The sequence below is a fragment of the Drosophila bipectinata genome, chromosome 2R, assembly GCF_030179905.1.
Source record: "Drosophila bipectinata strain 14024-0381.07 chromosome 2R, DbipHiC1v2, whole genome shotgun sequence".
In the NCBI taxonomy this organism is placed as follows: Eukaryota; Metazoa; Arthropoda; class Insecta; order Diptera; family Drosophilidae; genus Drosophila; species Drosophila bipectinata.
Window position 1 is genome coordinate 1,015,202 of NC_091737.1, and position 22,597 is coordinate 1,037,798.

Consider the following 22,597-nt stretch of genomic DNA (forward strand, 5'->3'; position numbering starts at 1 on the left):
GGTGGTCCCATATAATGTCTGCATGCCCCCGATTTCTATCAATGCCCCCTGAGATCCGCCTTGGTGAGGCCAGGCGACTCGGTCTTTGTCGGAAGTGTCTGCAAACGGGCCATCACATGCGTGAGTGCCTCGCTGCTAATTGTCGCAGTTGTGGAAGGAGGCATCACAGCCTGTTGCATTTTCTGAAGCCTCAGGCATCTACCGGCAAGCCTTTGGTTGTTCCTCCCACGTCAGCCATAGCCGAGGTCACTGAGCCTGTAGCCTCTTCGCCGTCCACTGCTAATGCACTAGTTGCTCAAGGTCGCAGCGGCGATATATCGTTGCTTGCTACAGCGAACATTCTTGTTCTTAGTCGCGCTGGATCCCTTGTCGCATGCCGCGCTCTGTTGGATTCTGGATTGCAGGTGCACGTGATCACTTCCCGGCTGGCAAGTCAGCTGCAGTTCCGGAGGTACAAATCATTCATGGCGGTGTCTGGTATTGGAGATACCGGCTTTGCGACAGATGGATTCTCTGTTGATGTTCTCCTACGTTCCCACTGTTCCGAGTACTCGGCCCTGGTTAACGCCGTCATCGCCGCCAATATCACGGAACTGAAGCCTGGCTTCAGTTTGGATGTCTCCAGCTGGAATATTCCTGGCAATCTTTCTTTGGCTGATCCTGAATTTTTCCGCCCACAGCTCATCGACCTTCTTCTTGGGCAAATTAAGCTGTCAGCCGGCCTGCCATTGCTGCAGAAAACCCTACTTGGATGGGTCGTGTTTGGAGGCGGTTCACATGTCCAGAGAAGATCATTCGATTCCACTGCCCACAAGGATGTTCCGGAGAGCGCAACAATGCTGGATGATCAGCTGGATTCTCTACTCCGCCGGTTTTGGGAAATCGAAGACTGCTCCGAGCCTATTGTGAAGCGGACGAAGGAGGAGCTAGATTGCGATGCGCATTTCGTGCAACATTTTGCTCGGCTGGATTCCGGCGCTTACGCTGTGAAGCTTCCGTTAAAATGCGGTTCTAAGTTGCTTAGAGAATCTTACCCCCAAGCCGTTCGACGATTTCTTTCCCTCGAAAGGAAGCTCTGTCACCGTCCTCAATTGAAGGAGCAATATGCTGCCTTCATAAAGGAGTATTTGGAGTTGGGTCACATGTCTCCAGTCCCTTCTGATGCGAGCGTCACTGGTCAATACTTTCTTCCACACCATTGTGTTTTAAAGGAGGACAGTTCAACAACCAAGCTCAGGGTTGTCTTTGATGGATCTGCTGTCACCACTTCTGGATATTCATTGAATGACGTGTTGATGTCTGGCCCAGTTATTCAGTTAAAGTTACTGCATATTCTGTTAAGGTTTCGATGCCATCGGGTGGCCATTACTGGAGATATTTGTAAAATGTATCGTTGCGTCAGGGTTTTCCCTGGGACAGCTATCTTCAGTGTATTCTTTGGCGGGATTCCACCCAGGATGAGTTAAAGGTTTTTAAGCTGGAAACGGTCACCTATGGAACGAAGCCTGCCTCATTTTTAGCAGTTCGGACAATGCATCAGTTGGCAGATGATGAGCAAATAATGTTTCCAAAGGGGGCCAAAATTCTGCGTCGCGACTTTTATGTGGATGATCTGTTTTCCGGAGGCGACTCTATAGATGAAGCTATTAGCATAATGTAGCAAACATCCGCGATCCTTGCCAAAGGCACTTTCGGTTAAGGAAGTTGTGCTCCAATGTTGCTGACGTGCTGGATAAGGTGCCTGAAGAAGATCGGGAGTCTTTCCTAAGGTTTGATGATGGCAGGGGATTGGGGATGATTGGGATCCTGCAACTGACCGCTTGCTATTTTCCTTTGAAGGGATTCAGTCAATCTCAAAGCCCACTAGGCGCTTCGTCCTTTCTTCAGTCGCTCGGCTTTATGACCCATTAGGCCTTGTTGGTCCTGTAATTTCAAAGGCAAAGATCTTTCTCTAGAAATTGTGCCGTGAGAAGTTGTCCTGGGATGAAAGTCTTCCTCAAGCTCTTCACTGCGACTGGAATATGAAATGAATATATGAATATGGAATATGAATATGAAATTTGGTAGATCGGATTAACTGACCAAAAATAGAATGTGTACCAAGTTCCAGCTTTCTATCTTCAAAAACACGAAAGTTGGGTCATTTCCGATCGTTTAGTTATATGGCAGCTATAGGATATAGTCGGCCGATCCTTATGAAATTTGGTATGTCGTAATATTTTGCCAAAAATATGTCTCATGTCAAATTTGAACTCTCTAACTCTAAAAACACCAAAGTTATACCATTTCCGATCAATCAGTTATACGGCAGCTATAGGATAAAGTCGGCCGATCCCGGCCGTTCCGACTTATATACTGCGTGCAAAGGAAAGAAGAGTGTGTGCAAAGTTTCAAGACGATAGCTTTAAAACTGAGAGACTAGTTCGCGTAGAAACAGACAGACAGACGGACAGACGGACATGCTCATATCAACTCAGGAGGTGATCCTGATCAAGAATATATATACTTTATAGGGTCGAAGATGTCTCCTTCACTGCGTTGCACACCCTTGGACAAAATTATAATACCCTCTGCAAGGGTATAAAAATACCTTAATATATACCCAAACCCATTAGGAGTTAAAGGCCATTCGCTATGACCTGGATTGCTGCGGGCTTCACTTAGTTTTTAGGCACCGCACTTTTAGGCACTTTTCCACACTTTCACTTGTTGTTGGCTTGCCTGGGAAGGATCATCCGGAGAAACTAATCAAGTGCTGATCGGTCGGTTTAGCCTCTGCGGACTTCATGTGGACGTTAAGGTTAGGTTACATAAGGCATACGACATAGACTTTTTCGGGGGGGGGTTTTCTGGGGACTTTACACTTTTGCCCACATCACATAGTGTTTTCTTCTCTTAAGCTACTTATCATAGAAAACTATGGCCTACGTGTCCCTATTCTGCCTGGCCTTTGATTTAGACGAACCCCACGATTGGGGAAAGATGAACCGCCGACCGCCGTCCGCCGACCGCCGAGTTTAATACCGCGTTTCCTACTAAGTTGGGGTTCTCCTCGGTCCTCCACTGCACTGTAACGTGCCTGTCGACCCACAGTCGCATCCGATGCTAACCAAAAAAAAAATTAACACCTTCATATAAGCGCACCAGGCAACGGTTTAGCGCCACTTACCCTTCGAGATAAATCCCCGGATTTTCTTCTGTTCTGTAGTGCCGTCTTAGGATTTTCCACCAAATATAGAACGGTTTATTTTTTTTTTTTCCAAAACTAAACCACAAATTTCAAAATTTTTATAGGTCTTCACCGCTCCAGGCTTCAAATGGGAAAGAATCTTTGCCCGTTCGACTGGCAGCCATTAGCCTAGACCTTTCGCCTATCCCTTTTAAATCGCTCCTTGGCACTTTCTAATTTTCTTCCTCTGTTAAGTGCCTAGAAGCGACTGTTAGCTGACCTAACAGTGACCGCTAGCAACCCTAACAGAACCGCGACCTTAACAGCCTAACCTAACAGAGCAGCTACATTACAATTCGCCCGCGCATAGACTTCATCCAAACATACGATCCACAACGCAAGTGCATTCACCCGCGCATAGACTTCATACAAACATACGATCCACAACTAAAGTGCATTCGCTCGCACATAGCTTCATATATATATACATTCCACAATTCCGCTACGGTTCTGAGCGCACAGTGGGACAGATCGGGTTCGCCGCGAGAAAATAAAATTTACTTCGGTTTTTCGGAACTCAATATAATAAATCATGAACTCCAGCATGAGATGACCCTTCGCTCTTCTCGAATTGCTGCCCACTCCACCCTTGCCAACGGAATGTCCACCATGCAGGCTGACCCAGGGTTAGGTCAAAGTTTTCATGTGCTGCCTCCTCTGCCGCTCCCTACGTTCAGCGGTGGATACTCGGAATGGGCTGAATTTTACCCGATCTTCTCTACAATCGTCGGCAGCAATCCTCGTATTAGTAAGGTGGAAGAGCTGCAAAGGCTGCGATCTTGCCTTCGAGAGTCCGCTTTCGAAGCAGTTCGTTCCTTGGAAGTCTCCGACGAGAACTATGATGTTGCGCTGAACTTATTGGAGAAACGATTTAATAACCGTCGCTTAATATTTCAGGCACACGTGAACGAGATATTGGGCCTCAGTCTGTTGGAAAGTGGCTCAATAGCAGCTCTTCGAGGTCTTTCGGACAAATTCAATTCCCATATGCGAGCCTTAACAAATTTGGATTCATCAGTTCAGATCGCCAGTTGCATCATCGTCCAGGTTCTGCTTCAAAGGTTGGACCCAGCTACCCAGGCTAAGTGGGAGGAGAGTCAAAACTCCTCGGGTTCAGACGCCATCCCTACTTGGATGCCGAATTTTTGGAGCAGCGGTGTACGACGCTGGAGGCTATTGACGTGGCCATGGCTGCATACGCCCCGGGCGCTCACGTGTGAAGGCGTCGAGTTGCAAATAATAGTAGATCATCCTTTATTGTTACTAATTCGGTTTCCTCTGCCTGTGCTCTATGCGGTGGGTGGTCCCATATAATGTCTGCATGCCCCCGATTTCTATCAATGCCCCCTGAGATCCGCCTTGGTGAGGCCAGGCGACTCGGTCTTTGTCGGAAGTGTCTGCAAACGGGCCATCACATGCGTGAGTGCCTCGCTGCTAATTGTCGCAGTTGTGGAAGGAGGCATCACAGCCTGTTGCATTTTCTGAAGCCTCAGGCATCTACCGGCAAGCCTTTGGTTGTTCCTTCCACGTCAGCCATAGCCGAGGTCACTGAGCCTGTAGCCTCTTCGCCGTCCACTGCTAATGCACTAGTTGCTCAAGGTCGCAGTGGCGATATATCGTTGCTTGCTACAGCGAACATTCTTGTTCTTAGTCGCGCTGGATCCCTTGTCCCATGCCGCGCTCTGTTGGATTCTGGATTGCAGGTGCACGTGATCACTTCCCGGCTGGCAAGTCAGCTGCAGTTCCGGAGGTACAAATCATTCATGGCGGTGTCTGGTATTGGCGATACCGGTTTTGCGACAGATGGATTCTCTGTTGATGTTCTCCTGCGTTCCCACTGCTCCGAATACTCGGCCCTGGTTAACGCCGTCATCGCCGCCAATATCACGGACCTGCAGCCTAGCTTCAGTTTGGATGTCTCTAGCTGGAATATTCCTGGCAATCTTTCTTTGGCTGATCCTGAATTTTTCCGCCCACAGCTCATCGACCTTCTTCTTGGGCAAATTAAGCTGTCAGCCGGCCTGCCATTGCTGCAGAAAACCCTACTTGGATGGGTCGTGTTTGGAGGCGGTTCACATGTCCAGAGAAGATCATTCGTTTCCACTGCCCACAAGGATGTTCCGGAGAGCGCAATAATGCTGGATGATCAGCTGGATTCTCTACTCCGCCGGTTTTGGGAAATCGAAGACTGCTCCGAGCCTATTGTGAAGCGGACGAAGGAGGAGCTAGATTGCGATGCGCATTTCGTGCAACATTTTGCTCGGCTGAATTCCGGCGCTTACGCTGTGAAGCTTCCGTTAAAATGCGGTTCTAAGTTGCTGGGAGAGTCGTACCCCCAAGCCGTTCGACGATTTCTTTCCCTCGAAAGGAAGCTCTGTCACCGTCCTCAATTGAAGGAGCAATATGCTGCCTTCATAAAGGAGTATTTGGAGTTGGGTCACATGTCTCCAGTCCCTTCTGATGCGAGCGTCACTGGTCAATACTTTCTTCCACACCATTGTGTTTTAAAGGAGGACAGTTCAACAACCAAGCTCAGGGTTGTCTTTGATGGATCTGCTGTCACCACTTCTGGATATTCATTGAATGACGTGTTGATGTCTGGCCCAGTTATTCAGCCAAAGTTACTGCATATTCTGTTAAGGTTTCGATGCCATCGGGTGGCCATTACTGGAGATATTTGTAAAATGTATCGTTGCGTCAGGGTTTTCCCTGGGACAGCTATCTTCAGTGTATTCTTTGGCGGGATTCCACCCAGGATGAGTTACAGGTTTTTAAGCTGGAAACGGTCACCTATGGAACGAAGCTTGCCTCATTTTTAGCAGTTCGGACAATGCATCAGTTGGCACATGATGAGCAAATAATGTTTCCAAAGGGGGCCGAAATTCTGCGTCGCGACTTTTATGTGGATGATCTGTTTTCCGGAGGCGACTCTATAGATGAAGCTATTAGCATAATGTAGCAAACATCCGCGATCCTTGCCAAAGGCACTTTCGGTTAAGGAAGTGGTGCTCCAATGTTGCTGACGTGCTGGATAAGGTGCCTGAAGAAGATCGGGAGTCTTTCCTAAGGTTTGATGATGGCAGGGGATTGGGGATGATTGGGATCCTGCAACTGACCGCTTGCTATTTTCCTTTGAAGGGATTCAGTCAATCTCAAAGCCCACTAGGCGCTTCGTCCTTTCTTCAGTCGCTCGGCTTTATGACCCATTAGGCATTGTTGGTCCTGTAATTTCAAAGGCAAAGATCTTTCTCTAGAAATTGTGCCGTGAGAAGTTGTCCTGGGATGAAAGTCTTCCTCAAGCTCTTCACTGCGACTGGAATATGATTTCTAGCAGCTTTGTTAGTACGGAGCGCGCCGAATTCCCTAGATGGGCGCTAACATCGAAATCCGAGGTGGAGGTCCATGGATTCTGTGACGCCAGCATTGAGGCGTATGGGGCATGCGTTTATGTCGTGTCCAAGGGCGCAGGATCTGCAAGTTATTTACTCTGCTCGAAGTCCCGAGTTGGGCCTTTAAAGACTGTTACAGTGCCGAAGCTGGAGTTATCGGGAGCCGAGTTGTTGTCTCGACTAATGTCGGAAGTAGAGCAGTTGAAGGTCTACGTTGGAAAGTATTTTTGCTGGTGCGATTCTGCTGTGGCTCTGTCTTGGATTCGAGAAGAACCCTCTCGGTTTAATGTTTTCGTCGCCAATCGAGTTTCGACCATTCGGAGGCTAACTAGAGAAATGGAGTGGCGGTATGTTCCCACTTCTTTAAACCCAGCAGACATCCTGTCGCGTGGTGCTCTCCCCAATGAATTCGTTGGGAATAAGCTGTGGTCTCACTGTCCTCCGCTGCTCATTGGATCCCAAGAGTCGTGGCCAACCGCGGCCAACCAGCACTGCAGAGGGTATTTGCTTACGTATACAAGTTCTCTCAACGAATTCACCACAGCGGTATTACGGCTAGCGATATAAAATCTGGAACACAGCTGTTATTGCGGCTAGTGCAGCGTGTGCATTTTTGGGAGGACATAACGGCTCTTCAAAGTGGAAAAGAGATAGCGGTATCCAGTGCCCTTGCCTCATCCTCTCCCTTCTTGGATAAATTTGGACTGTTGCGCGTAGACGGTCGGCTCAAAAAGTCGTCGTTGGATTTTGACAGTCAGCATCCAATTATACTTCCAAGAAGCCATCCAGTTACGCAGGCTATAATTGTTGACTTCCATGAGCGAAATTTACATACGGGGCCTCGCGCGCTGTTGGTAACTATTCGGTCCCAATATTGATCAATTGGGGGGAGAAAAACCGTGACGAAGGCAATACACAAATGCATCCGATGCTTCCGGACTAAGCCTTGGTTGTTGGAGCACATTATGGCTGATCTCCCGGAGCAAAGAGTTAGCGGCTCCCAGGTCTTTGGAGTCACTGGTGAGGATTTTTGTGGGCCATTCTATTATAAGCCGGAAGTGCGCAATAAGGCTTCAGTAAAATGTTCCGTTAGCATTTTCATTTGTTTTGCTACCAAAGCGGTCCACCTGAAGCTTGTAAGGGATCTGTCCACAATGTCTTTTTTTCAGGCTTTGAAGCGGTTTATATGCACCCGTCGAAGCCCTCAACATATTTGGTCGGACAACGCAACCAACTTTGTTGGAGCCAAAAACGAGCTGAAGGAGCTGCGCCGATTGTTTCTAAGCGAAGAGCATCAACGGGCACTGCTGGAGTTTTGCTCTATGGAGTCCATCGAATGGCATTTTATTCCTCCTCGATCTCCGAATTTCGGTGGTCTGTGGGAGGCGGCTGTTAAAACCGCCAAGCACCATTTTTACCGGGCGGTCGGATCCGCAGTTCTTGGATTCGGGGAGCTGCGAACGCTGCTGTGCCATATTGGGGCTGTTATAAACTCACGACCCTTAATGTCGCAGATCTTGATGTTCTGACCCCGGCTCATTTTTTAACTGGTGGTCCATCAGTCAGCTTTATCGAGCCTGATGTCACAAAGCTGAACTTCAACCGGTTGGACAGCTGGCAGCGCGTGTCTTTCCTGCAGCAGTCTTTCTGGTCCCGATGGAAGGAGGAGTACCTAAGCCTTCTCCAGCAGCGCTCCAAAAGGCGTGCCTCCGGTCCTGCCCTGGCTCCGAACGATGTGGAAAGGACGGACTAGTAAAGGACGAGAATCTACCTCCGATGAAATGGCCACTTGCCATAAAAATGGAATTAATCCCTGGTCGAGATGGAATCTTTCGAGTGGCGTTGATAAAACCTCATCTGGAGTTACCAATCGAGCAGTGACTAAACTGTGCCTTTTGCCCCTTAAGGATGAAGTTGGAGTAGAAGCCCCAACTGGGGGGAGAATGTTGGGTCAAGCAGCTAGCAACTAATTTAAACTTAATTTATAACTAACTGATGTTTTGTTCTTTTGTTCTCGGCTTTGCTACTTCGGCATTTAAAGTTAGCGAGCATCCGCTCAGCCTATTCTGGAAGGTTGGCGCCACTCTCGTTCGTCTTCTTACTGCGCTCGCATCCTAAATTGGATTTCCCCTATTGTTCATAAATCCTAATTTCATATGCGGCCTGAATAGAGTTTATAAAGTTGAAATTAATTAAATTCTGATTTTTATTTACTGGCATTGAAAATTATCAATGACCAAACAGCGGGTTTGTTGAAACAGACGGATATTTCCATGGCACACAGTAGTGAAATAATAAATTTAAAGTGTTATAAAATCAATTCGAAGCGATATTTACATATATCTTTACAATGACAGTAGTTCAGACCAATCAAATTTAACCAATCACGAACTCGATGAGTTTTGAGCAGTGGGGGGCAAACTCTCATTTTCCATAGCACGCGTGCATAGGGTAGGATTTCTGCCGCAGCGCTGCCGGCACACTGACAGTGTGAGCACTCTCAAATTTGTTTAGATGGTCTCTCATTTGCTCTCATTTAAGGGGGGACATCTGAGTAGAGTTTTGAAAAAATCGAAAATTTTTTTTTTCGCTTAAAAAATTCTTTTGGGTCTTAAAAAAGATAGATAGAGATAGAGTCAAAAGATAGATCAAAAGATAGAGTCCGGCCAAAGTGTCTAAGTGTCGAAATTTTCCATTCTGCGGCGATGCCTCACAGGTATATCCCACAGTACTTAAAACTTTAAACGCGTTTTTCTCGAAACCACTTTTTTTGAGTTGGCCGAACACCTAACTCGAACAACTCTTAACCTATCGATCTAATATTTTGACAGTATACTCAGAACACCTATGTCTATCGACACACGTAGGATTTTTTTTTTTTTTTTATTTTGCTTACTTTTTTTTTTATCAACAATTTTGTGACGTTTTTTGTTAGTGAAAATTGAAAATTTTGTTCAATCACTTTCCATTTTGGAAAAAATCAATATATCGAAAAAATCCTACGTGTGTCGATAGCCGTTGAGATAAAGAAACTAACCAAACTTGATTTTTTGTTCTAGATAAAAAATTAAGGACGTTAGGTGTTCGGCCATGGACCCCCTTTAAAAAAATAGGGCCTACGAATAAGGGTTGCAGGGCCGCCATTTTGTTTTCGATTTATTAAAAAAAAATTTTATTGTGTAGTTAAAATATAATATAATAAAACCCCATTTACAAATTTTCGATTAGCTGTTTTGATTTCGCCAAAAAAAATTCGAGAAAAACCGCTTTTTTTTTGGCCTGTTACTCAGATTACCCCCCCTGTTACCCCCCTTAACTTATTTGACAGCCCAAACTTAAAAATCAAAATGTTTCCACTAAGAAACATTTTCTCAAAAATTGGGTTGGAAAAAGTTTTCTTCATAGAAAATATCGTAGTTTTTCTTTTTTTTAAGAACGGTTTGTCGGGTCAGGCAGCAGCACGGCGTTTAATGTTGATGTTTAAATAATATTAATGTAATGTTTAGTGTAATGTTTATATATTAGCCTAGCCTAAGTCTGTACAAGTAGCTTAGTTGATCGCAAGCCGACTCTCTCTCGGCCGCTCGATTCACTAGCTTTCTTTGGAGAGTTTTAGCTCCGCAAAAGGTTAGGTCGGGCCGCCCTCTCCATTATCAAGAGCTTTAGCTTCGCAGTGACTAGGGCCGCCCTCTCTGTCCATTAACTTGAGTCCCTGCATGCAGATAAGCTGGTCTATCTGCTGATCATCCGGCTTCATCTGCATGCAGGAATAAACATTTATAACGTTTTAATTTATATAAATTCGTCTTTTATTTTTACTGGAATCGAAAACCCTCAATGACCAAACACGGTTTCTAGCAAAGCTTTCTTTTAAATAATATACACTATTTTAGTGCCCATTCCAATTTTTGAATTAACGAAAAATAAAATAAAAAACTACTTTTTTTCGCTCAGTGAATGCTCTGGTCTCATTTTTTTTTCTCTGCTACGCATGCACTTAAATTTTAAACATGTGTGTGTTTTGAAACTACTAATTTTGAGTGACGAATTATGGTTGAAAGAAACATTGGTTTCGATTCAGATGATATGAATTTTTATATTTTTTATTTTTTATTTTTATTTTGATGCCCTAAAAATGAGATATGTAGGGATGACACCAATACCGTAGCTTAACCCTCAGTGGCTCTGGAGCAACGAGATGGCCGATAAGAGGGCACCGACCCACTTCATCTGTATGCAGGAATAAACATTTAAAACGTTAAAACATTTGCTTAGTTACAGCCTTGCATGGCACATTGTCCGAAATATTTTTATTTTACTAAAACTACTTGTCAATACCTTTTAAATTATATGAATATTTCGAATATAAATATTATTGAATATATTATATGGTTCCACACAATGATTTTTGAAACGTAAAATTAAAAAATGGCTTTTTTCCTAGTTTTTCACTTATTAAACAACAACCTTTTTTTTTATTTTTTCTTAGATGGAGTAAATCTACCAGTAAATCTAAGACAGCGAATTAACAATGCGACACTTACCATTGAAAATATTCAGCGATCTGCGGATCAGGGAACGTATACTTGCATAGCAAGAAATAAACAAAATTATACTTCAATGCGCTCTGTCGAACTTAAAGTCTTAGGTAAGTTTTATAAAATATTGTTTGTGATGGGTAATTTTTTTAAAAGCCATGATTGAATAACTCGGAGTATCGCTCGCATATTTTACTTCATCTGTATAAATTAGATGTGTAATATTCTAATTTTTTATGTATGTTGTTAAAAAAATTTCCTTCAGATACGAACAATTGTTGACAACTTTTTATCCAATCCTTAAAGCATTTTTCGGGTTATACCGAAAGCGTACCAAAGAACGTTTCATTTTTTTTTTTTATTTAAGTAAAGTTTTTTTATTATTACAGTTTTCTGGTATGGTTTATACCGTACCATATGTGTATGTATCGCAGTATTTTCTAAGACATCAAATATGAATGAGTATTCCTATTATATGCAAAATCCTAGTACTCAGATCGACAAAAAACGTTTTCAGCTATGGGAATGAGCGAGAGGTAAATAGGTGAAAAACAGTTTTTGACAGGGTCTTTTGATATTTGACCTATATTTTGATGCCAACTTCAAAATACCAACTGCGCGAAATTGAACCAAAATCATATTAAATTTATGTTTTTACACCCAAATAGGTTAAAAATTCACAGAGAAGTTCTTAAATCTGTTGTTGCCAATATTGTCAATGCTTCAATTCAAATCCCTTTTAGGAGGGACCATATTGCGTAACTTAAAAATATACGTTCCTACAGAAAAGAAAAAACGCTTTTACTCGTCAAACACGTTTTTCGACCTCAGTACTCAGTATAGTAAAAAAAAACGGCTTTAACCCGTTTTAGCCCGTGTGATATTGCTTCTGAGAGGGTAAAGGCTAGCAAAAACAAAAAGCGCTCACCAAAATGAGCTGAGACATGGCCTAAGACATAAGGCACCGCTGCGCTATAACGTTAATGACTTTGTAGTTGTCGCGGAACGGATTAGGCAATCGATAGTCAGGATTTTTATGAAGCCAACGTTTTTATGAAGTCAGTATTATTATGAAGTCTAGTATTTAGTTTAGGTAATTTGGTCGCACTAAAATAGGGGAAAAAGGTAAACAATATTTTGGAAATTAACCGATTTGCGCCATTACAAGGAGAGGGAACCGAAAACTGCGGTACGTTAGCCAATTAAGTAAATGTAAGAGCTTAGTAGATATTGCAAATTATTCCAGAATAAAACGAACGAACGAATCGAACTCCAACTATTTGTCCAACGTTAAAGGTATTCCTCGTGATCGGCCAAGCGGCGACATTAACTTTTATTCGCACTCTGCAAGATGATGCCCACGAAGCACTCGCCCCGGCGGAGCCCCAGGCTGGAAGCCTCGGGTGTTCCCGCAACTACGACCACCACAGCCAAAGCAACTGGCACATCGGCCAGCTCTGCGAGTGTGGCTGGTGATCGACAGCGGCGACAGACACCAAAGGAAAGTGGAACAGCCGCCAGGAAAGCGGCAAGTAACCTGCAGCCCGAAGCAACGGGGCAGACTACGGATTCCACAACTGTACAAATGGCGGCCCTAATGGAAAGGATCGCACGTCTGGAGTCGGAGCTGGAAAAGGCGAGGGCAAATGGAGGACAAGCAGAGGCCGCCAGAGATACCGTTGAAATCGGGGCACGCGGCGTTGGAGTAAGCGGTGCGGCGAATACACCGCCATGTTTGAGTGGAATGCTGCCACGCCAGGGAGCAGCGCAACGGCAGAGTGAGAGGCAGATGAGTGACAATCTGCAAGCGGAGCTTGGAGTGACGTTATCGTTGTAGTTGCCGGCACAAAGTAGTGCAAATTTGCCGCCACAATGGAGTGAAAATTTGGCGCCGACTCTCGGCGGCCATTAGGCAAACGGGCAACCTGCTACACGAACACGCGCACCAACAACAAAAGTGGGCTATTCTCAGCCATTTTGTGTGACCGCCACGGCGCAGCCTAAACTAGGTACTCAGATCGATTATGTTCATCCGCCACGGGAGCCGACACACAATTTGGAGGTATCTGCACCATCGCCCCTGTCATATGGAGTGGCGACGGCAAGCATACCTGGATGGACGCCACGTAGCCTGCCTGACCTTCCCGTTTTCGATAGTCAGCCAGAGAAATGGCCAATATTCGTGTGCGCATTCACGGAGACTACGGCAGCCTACCAGTGCACCCCATTGGAAAACAACCAGAGGTTAGTGAAAGCCTTGAGAGGCGAAGTCGTTGCTCATCCATCTCAGCAAGGTATGAGCCGTTATAAAGCAGCTTCGATTCCGGTATGGACGTCCGGAGCTATCCGTAGCCAACTGGATAGCGTGCGCGATGTGCAGCCAATACAGGAGGCCGACATCGCAAGGATTGTGCCGTTCGCGACGAAGGTGAGCAACCTGGCAGCGTTCCTGCAGTCAACCCCGATCGGCAACCAGCACCTAAGGAAACCAACCCTAATGAAGGAGCTTATCGCCAAGTTGCCGCTGAGCAGGAGGTTGTACTGGGCGAAGCACGCGATGACGATACAGCCGTACCCGACAGTGGCTGAGCGAATGGCTTCATGAATTCGCAAGACTGGTGTGCACTGTCACGGACGCTGGAGCCCAAGGAGCAACCGAAGCGAAAGATCCTGCACGCAAATAGTGCTCACGAGGAGGAGCGGTAGGCCGACCACACATCTGCCCTATATGCGAGGAACAACACCAGATCAGGGACTGCAAGGAGTTCCTCGAGTCCGCGAGGAAGCTGAGGTTATGCTTCTCGTGTCTGGAGCTCGGACACATGTCCCGGTTCTGCAGGAAGAGCCGCGGATGCAATGTCTATGGATGCCAAATGAGGCATCGAGGTAGTGACAAGTCACCTGGACATCCCAGACGGCCGCCAGTCGCAGATGGAGGAACCAGGAGAGGAATGCCACGACCAGTGGATTCCAACGAAAGGAGCCGTCCTACGTCAGCCGCAGTTATAAAATGAAAGGGCAGAATGAAAGGCAACCGACGTGTGACCGCCAGGAACCGCCGCATCGAAACCTGAGCTCTGTTGAGTCGATTGGTGCCACTTACTATTATGGATTCTACCCGTGACGCTGTACGGGGAGAATACGCAGATCGACACCTACGCACTGCTGGATAAGGGATCGTCTGTCGCGCAGCCTGAACCTGAAAGGCGATAGTCGCCAACTGAACGTGCAGTGGTTTGGTGGGAAATCTGCCAAAGAGCACACAAAAGTGGTCAGCCTACAGATCAGTGCAGCGGGCAAACCAAAGCGCCATGGGCTGAAGAACGTGCACGGAGTAGCCCATTTAAACCTTCCGATGCAGAGCCTTAGTCGGGAAGACGTAAAGCCAGTGAAGGCGAATGCACGTCTACCTGTGAAGCCGTACAACAATGCGACGCCAAGGATCCTAATTGGACTGGATCATGCGCATCTTGGAACACCACTCAAAACAAAAAGCTATGGATCTGTAGGACCATTTTCAGCAGCCACCGAACTTGGATGGGTGGTGTATGGACCGGTGAACGGAAAGGCGAGCTCACCGCTCCAGAGTTCGTGCCTCCTAGCCGTGCCTCAGGATAATCTTCTGGAGAAGATGGTGAGCGACTACTTCGAAATCTAAAATTTGGAGTAAAGCTGGCACAGCCAGTCGCATCTGGCGGAGTGGCGCTGGCGCCGTCAGTCCCAAATGGCCGGGCTGCTATGGAGAGACGACGAGGTGAGACTGCCGGAGAGCTACAACATGGCGCTGAAAAGACTCGTCAACATCGAGGGCAAAATGAGGCGCGATGCGGACTTCGCGCGGGTCTATAAGGGCATAATGGACGATTACGTCAAGAAGGGGTACGCACGACGACTGGAGCCCCAGGAATCCCAGTGGTTCCAGGAGGGCAAGTTATGGTACCTTCCGCACTTCGGGGTGGAAAACCCAAAAAAACCCGGAAAGGTCCGACTGGTCTTCGACGCGGCTGCCAAGGTGAACGGCGTTTCCCTCAATTCAGCGCTTATGAAAGACCCACAGCGCTACAAGCCCCTCCCAGCAGTGCTCTTCCATTTTCGGGAAGGAGCAGTTAGAGTTTGTGCAGACATCAAGGAGATGTTTCACCAGGTTCTGATGCAGCCACAAGAAAGATGTGCCCAGAGGTTCCTGTAGAGAAACGGGGAGGACGTTCGGTGCAGCTTGCTCATCATGTTCGGCGGACTACGTAAAGACCCTGAATGCCTCACAATACAGCAGCACGGATCCACGACCAGCCCTGGCTATTAGGGAATACCACTACGTGGACGACTACGTCGACAGCTTCAGCAGTGAAGAAGAAGCCCTCGCCATCTCGACACGGGTGAGAGAGATTCATGCTGATGGAGGGTTTGACTTGTGTCGATTCACTTCTAGTTCGGCAAGTGTGGTAAGAGCGTTGAACCCACTTGAACCCATCGCTAGCGTTAAATGGACCGAAGCTGAGGAGAAGGTTCTGGGAATGAACTGGCAACCGGCTACAGATGATTTCAAGTTCGGCGTCAAGTATCATCGAGTCCCGAGAGCCGTGATGACAGGAGAACGCGTACCTACCAAGAGGGAGTACCTAAGCCTGGTCATGTCCACGTTTGACCCGATTGGATTTCTGAGCGGCTACATGGTGACTGCCAAATTGTTAATGAGAGAGATTTGGCGAAGAGAAGTCAACTGGGACGAGCCGCTACCCGATAATTTGGCCGCAGCCTTTGAAGACTGGCGCCAAGGAATGAGCAAAATCGAAGAGTTCCGATGTCCACGCTATTACTTCGTCGGTGGACGCGTGCGGATGCTACAGCTGCACATCTTCGTGGACTCCAGTCAGTCGGCGTTCGCAGTAGTGGCCTATTGGCGGGCCACTTACGAGAACGGAGACGTGTGGGGGCATTTCATAAGCTCCAAGACGAAATTCGCTCCGATGAGGACTATGTCGATCCCGCTACTGGAAGTACAAGCGGCAGTAATGGGCACAAGACTGATGGATACCGTCAAGCAGGAGCACGGTGTGGCGATCGGCAACTGCGTCTTATGGACGGACTCAAAAACCGTGTTGCACTGGATAAGCAGCACTCACCGGAGATACAAACAGTTCGTCGGTAACCGGGTGGCAGAGATCCTGGAATCCACGGAGGCGTCCCAGTGGAGATGGATTCCGTCTGCCGAAAACGTGGCAGATGACGCGACGAGCGAGAGAAATGAGAGTTTGTCTTGGTGATGGTAAACTTCATATCTTTGCAGAGGTTTTTAAATTACAATCGACTGGTGAGGAGCACCGCGTGGGTGCAGCGAGAAGCGTTTGCTGAGGAGAGCCAAGGAAAGGCCGCAAAGGACAACCGACTGCATGAACTGTCCCCATACTTCGATGAGGACGGAGTAATGCGAGCCATCGAAAGGATCGACGAAGCGACGTGTGGACTAACTAAGGACTAACGAAGTTCTGGATCACGAACTTACGGAGGCTGCTACGGAAGGTGGTGAGCAGGTGCAACGTTTGGAAATTGCGAAACGGATGGCCCTTTAAGTTCACCGGGTGGGACTATTTTGGACCGCTATTTGTGACGGTTGGACGTCGCACGGAGAACAGGTGGGTGGCACTGTTTACGTGTCTGACCACAAGGGCTATCCACTTGGAGATGGCTCACGATTTGTTTACCGATTCCTGTATAATCGCCATAAGAAACTTCATGAGCCGACGTGGACCCGTCGTCAGGATTAGGAGCGACAATTGGAAGAACTTTGTTGGATCTGACCGCGAGGCCAAGAGGTTCAGCGAAGTGTTCGAGCCTGTACGGATCCAGGGCGATCTGTCGACTAAAGGAGTCGAATGGCCCGGCGAACCTAGCTGAGGGTGGCGCCTGGGAAAGGACGGTGCAGTGTGTGAAGAAGGTACTGGCGCACACGATGAAGGAACTCGCGCCCAAGGAGAACGTCCTAGAGATCGAGGCGGAGAGCATAGTGAACTCTCGTCCGCTCACACATCTCGAGGCTCCACTGACACCCAACTATTTTCTGAAGGGAGCACTCGATGTCCCAGATCTTCCCAAAGATGACAGAGAGGAGCCCGTGAGATGCGCTACCAGGAAGCAGTGGCGCATAGCGAGAATGATGCGGGATCGCTTCTAGAAGCGATGGGTGCATGAGTTCCTGCCGACTCTTGAGCGCAGGGAGAGATGGTGCAAGCACGTCGAGCCCATTCGTCGAGGAAATCTGGTGGTTGTCTGTGATCCAGCCATACCACGAAGGAAGTGGAAACGAGGCGTCGTGGAGGAGGTGTTCACCAGGAAAGATGGAGTACCTCGTCGAGCTGCAGTAAGGACTAACGATCGAGCCATGACAATGCGTCCCCCTCGAAGCTTGCTGTCCTGGACGTGGTGAATGCGGCTGCTTCACGAGAGTGGGGATGTCGCGGAACGGATTAGGCAATCGATAGTCAGGATTTTTATGAAGTCAGTATTTTTATGAAGTCAGTTTTATTATGAAGTCTAGTATTTAGTTTAGGTTATTTGGTCGCACTAAAATAGAGGAAAAGGGTAAACAATACTTTGGAAGTTACACCGATTTGCGACATCACAAGGAGAGGGAACCGAAAACTGCGGTACGTTAGCCAATTAAGTAAACGTAAGAGCTTAGTAGATATTGCAAATTATTCCAGAATAAAACGAACGAACGAATCGAACTCCAACTATTTGTCCAACGTTAAAGGTATTCCCCGTGATCGGCCAAGCGGCGACAGTAGCTATTCGAACGGTTTATGGTACTAACCTTGTAAGAAATGCTCGCCTAGGTACCGTGGACCTTGTAAAATTCACCGCGTGTTACCGAATGATCGATACGAGATAACTGACATAGAGAATTGCCAGCCACTAGAAGCCACTAGACACAAACCTTGGATGCAATTGTGAAAGAAAACCGTTAATTTTTGTAGTTAATAATGTAAAAAAAATGAATATCGATCGGGGTCAATCAAGAGCAGTGGGGCAAAAACTTTCATTTTTCATAGCACGCATTCATACGGGCGGAAATTCTACCGCAGCGCTTCCGGCACACTGACAGTGTGAGCACTCTCAAATTTTTTGAAAAGCTCTCTCATTTGCTCCCATTTTGCCTTATTTGACAGCCCAAACTTAAAGAAAAAATATTCTCATAAATTTTATTGGAACAAGTGTTCTCCACACAAAATATAGATAGGGGAGCGTAGATATCCATTTGTTTCATAACTTTTGCTTATATAATATAGAAAACCTTTCTATATTATAAAATTGACTATTTCAACGCTCTGTAACAGCCATGGGCAAGCCCACGGCTTCTCGGGCTCCCGAAGCTCCCCCGTTATTCGTAATTTTTGGCACCAGCAAATCGGGGCAGACCATCGAGTCGTCGTGCTTATTGGCGCATCCTCTTGTTTCTGAGATAATGCTCAAAAGAGTAAAGGGACATTTTTCAAACCCATTTTTAAGCTACTTAAAGAGTGTGAAACCCGCTCAAAGTAAGAAAAAAATGGTACTTTCAATTCCTTACAATTCTAGTGTTTATTAGATTAAATTTAATGGCTAAATACTGAAATAATTGAAAAACAAAAAGTTCGTTGCTGTGTTCCAATTCCACCGCTCCGCTTCGACGCTGAGCGACGCTAATTTGACGGACATTTGAATGTAAGCTTATTTCAAATTTAGTATTAGGTATTTAAACGAAATATAGTATTAACTATATTTACTGTTGTAGCTTGGAGGTATTGTCGAAGAAGGGAAAAGCAGGCAGAATATAATGTGACCGGAACGAGAAAGCACGTGAAAATAGACTACACCAGTGGTCGGCTCTCAATACAATGATATGATCTTAATGCATTAGTATTAGTAAGGAATAGCAGAAATAGATGTTGTTAATTACAACTTTTAATGATGTTTCGCACATTTATACTGTGTTTGTGTGGCAGAGCTCGGGCAGATAAATTTCCTATGCCCCTGGAATAAGACCCAGCCAATCACTGAAATACACCAGTAACATGTATGTATATTTTGTTAATAGGTTTTTCCTGATTAAATTTTATTTGCTGCCTTTTCAACTCATATTGGCAAATAAAGTGTTTAAGATCACCGCATAGGTTTTTACCTGCTCTCTTTTATGAGGTCCTTAAGAAAATTACAAAATTATAATGCTAGATGAGTTTTATCATCTCATAAAAAAAGAGCGACGAAAAACGAGTTTTTTTTTTGTATTTAATGTTACTACGACGCCGTAGAAAATCGTGGGGCCAACTGAAATTTTATAATGATGATTAAATGTACATATAAGTAAAATAAGTGTATAGTTTAGATGGATGTCAAATATGTTTGTTTCCATATATTTACATACAAGTATATATCAAGGATATTCGTACTTTTGTTGTTTTTCCCGACTTAAGAATTCGTGTATGTTCTTATATTTAAGTAGTGTTGGAAAGTTTCCTTTGGTAGAATTGGGATGCGTTATCGATACTATTACAGGTTTTACATATGTTAGTGTTTACAACTTTCATTTTTGCAAGAGTTGCGTTTTCAAAGCAGTTTGCACTAAATATTTGATTTTTTATTCTTATATTGTTTGGTTTCAGATAACATGATGTCTGTGAGAACCAGGGCTTGTTCAGTAATGTTGGGAAAACCTTGCAATATCCTGTGGGATTGCTGGCAGCGAATTTAGCTTACTATCTCGCATACCCATTCCTTCTTAATCACATTGTGGATGGCTGATATGGCGTCTCTGATGCTCCAGGCAATGAGAGTGAAGGTCCATGGAGTGGTGAATTCTTTGCTGCAAGGTCCACGAACTCTTTTCCCTCTATGTTGCATGACTTGGAATATAGTGAAGTTCCACTAGAGAAAGCAGAGGTTCTCAAGCTATCTTCTTTTTGATTTTATATAACATGTAGTTGACGTGGGAAGGTTTATTTAACGAAATTATACTATTTTGACTATCTATGAGTATAGCTAGTTGAGATATTCCTTTGTTTATGGCATAGTCCTTATTTTTGTCAATGGGTATGAGCTCCGCTGAAGGAGACTAGTCCAAGTTCCCAGTGTCCCAGAGTGTCCAAGTTAATTGAAGTTAACCGCGCAACGGCAATGTCCGATTATCTAAGAGCTCGCTCTGGCCAAACTGCTGACACAGCGTCTGGCCGGATGCCCATATTTGCGTGGCCGCTATGAGATCAATTTTTGTTAGCTTTAAGTTTCAGTTTTTATTCGGGCTTCACTGAATAAAGAAGTACTCATTCCATACTCCGGCATTGCCGTAAAAGTAAATTTATCTTATTGAATTGGTCACTGCGCCTCAAGGGCCGTGATAACGGAGAAAGTTCTCCCACCATAATTTCTGTTACAGAAGGAATCTCCCTCGGCAACCGCCAGGGACCCAATAAACGCTTACTACCTACAAGCAGAAGCTCCCTGACCCCATTTTATTTCTAATTTCCATGTATGGCTCATGTCCCATTGGAGTAAAGCTGCGCTGGTGTGTTGGTCAGTGACCGATCCGTCTGTGAAGAAGACTTCTAGCCCTCATTCTTGAATAACGTGAAGTCAGTATTTGGGGTGTTTTTGTTGTGGGCCAAGCCCTTAACGAAGTACTGATATCTTTGGACATGTTAGTGATGATGATTTCGATATTTCGATATTTTCGATGATGTTCCTGTATTTTGAATAGAGTTTGGAGTAGCTGGAGTTATATTCTGTGCCAGTTATAAGATTTTTCGTCACAGGCAGCTCGTAGGCAACATTTCTCCTGACCTTCACAATGAAGTATTTTACGCCCGAATCTAATCCATCTGTGAATAATGTATATAAATTAGTATGATTCCCAATTGTAGAATTAGGATGATTACGTTGCGGGATTGACTTGTCCCAATGTCGCTGGCCTTGAGCACAGTCGACAATAAAAGATTAATATTTAACGGCTATTTTCGGAGTTATTCTTCATTCAATGCAGCGAGGCTATTTGCTCTTGGCATACAGAATGAAACTGAAAATGTATTTCCTACAGCTAGCCAACGTTGGCAGTTCTTAGCGGCCAGCAAATGTGCTTTTTGCCGTCTGGACACAAGCTTCCGGTATAAAACTCGGTCAGCGAAATGCCAGTAGCTAAGAATTGGACTCTCGTCCGGTTAACTTAGTTAGCTACTTCCTCTCAATTTCAAGGCCATCCTCGGCCAACCCGATTTTAGCAATCACCTTTTTCGTTTGGTCTAATTAATCCGTTAGCATGAATAGCCAATACAAATTAATGCAAAGCAGGCTGCCACTGCAACCAGTGCCATTTGGAGCGATCGAGTATCTTGCACCTTTTCTCCATATTCTTGGATGAACCTCAAATTTAACCTCAAGGTACGGAAGGCTCAGGACCTCATGACTGATCGTTATGTTTAATGTGGGTGAACCTGCCACTCTTGGCGTCCTCTGTTGGATTCTCTCATGGTTAATAAACAGGCTCACGTTAATCTGAACGCCGTCATTGAAAGTTATCAAATGCGTGCCATGCAATATGATGGCGGCGCCGCTGTGCACTTGATTTCTTGCATCAATGTGAGTTACCGGTTGTAAGTCGCTTGGTTGGATTTCCCAATGGGCGACCCCTCCTGCATGGAGATCTCTGGCGCATCCGCTTTTTTTATTAGTTGGAAAAATGTGGCACCGAGTGACGTGGTGTAATTTTTAATTTGAAGAATTTCTTCGGCACACTTCGCGATGACGTTATCCTTGATCCGCAGCCTTGGGTGATAGAAAGATGGCGATTTTCTTATATGCGAATCTAATTTTAGAGAATTTTATTATGAAGTGTAGAACGTTAGCGGAGTGTAGCGTATTTTTACGAACGGCACGGAGAACCAAACTTTTAACTAAACTGCTTTTAGATGCTTGGGCTGACAATATTAATTTTGGTTAGGGTAACCGCGAGCATTAAAATCTGTAACTCCATCATGAGCATCCTATTCCGAGCATGTAACATCTCGTATAGGTGGCAAGAGCCAATTTTCAACTTTTTTGCTGAGCTTAAGATTTTATTTTTCTATTTGTTTGTTGTTTGAATTTATAAGCTGCTGTTCCTTAAATTTATTCTTTTCCAGACCATCCGGAGTTCCCGCCACGAACTTTTAAATGGTTCGTAGAAAGTCCAAGCCCCTAGTCACCCTTTAGAGCTCATTTTTTCACCCCTAGAGCTTTTTCATATGCGATTGTGGGAACCTATCGCTCATGTCGGCAGTTTCTTTGACCACCAACCTATATTCCTTTGACAAACTCTTTCCAAACGAGTATTTGGCCCTCAATGATAGGAATATACTTTGCCTGCGAGAAACTGGAGATGTGCACCGAAGTCACGGACAAAAAGGTGTACCGCGATTTTTTATTTTCTTTAGGAG

At 45.5% G+C, this 22,597-nt stretch overlaps 1 protein-coding gene across 1 annotated transcript in view; it reads left to right on the plus strand.

Annotated features, from left to right (window-relative positions):
- Nucleotides 1–22,597, plus strand: part of LOC122321159 (cell adhesion molecule Dscam2-like) — a 994,286-nt gene that overhangs the window by 869,363 nt on the left and 102,326 nt on the right. The window contains exon 13 of the mRNA XM_070278943.1: nucleotides 11,108–11,266. Within this exon, the coding sequence (XP_070135044.1) occupies nucleotides 11,108–11,266 (159 nt within the window). The remainder of the gene's footprint in view (nucleotides 1–11,107; nucleotides 11,267–22,597) is intronic.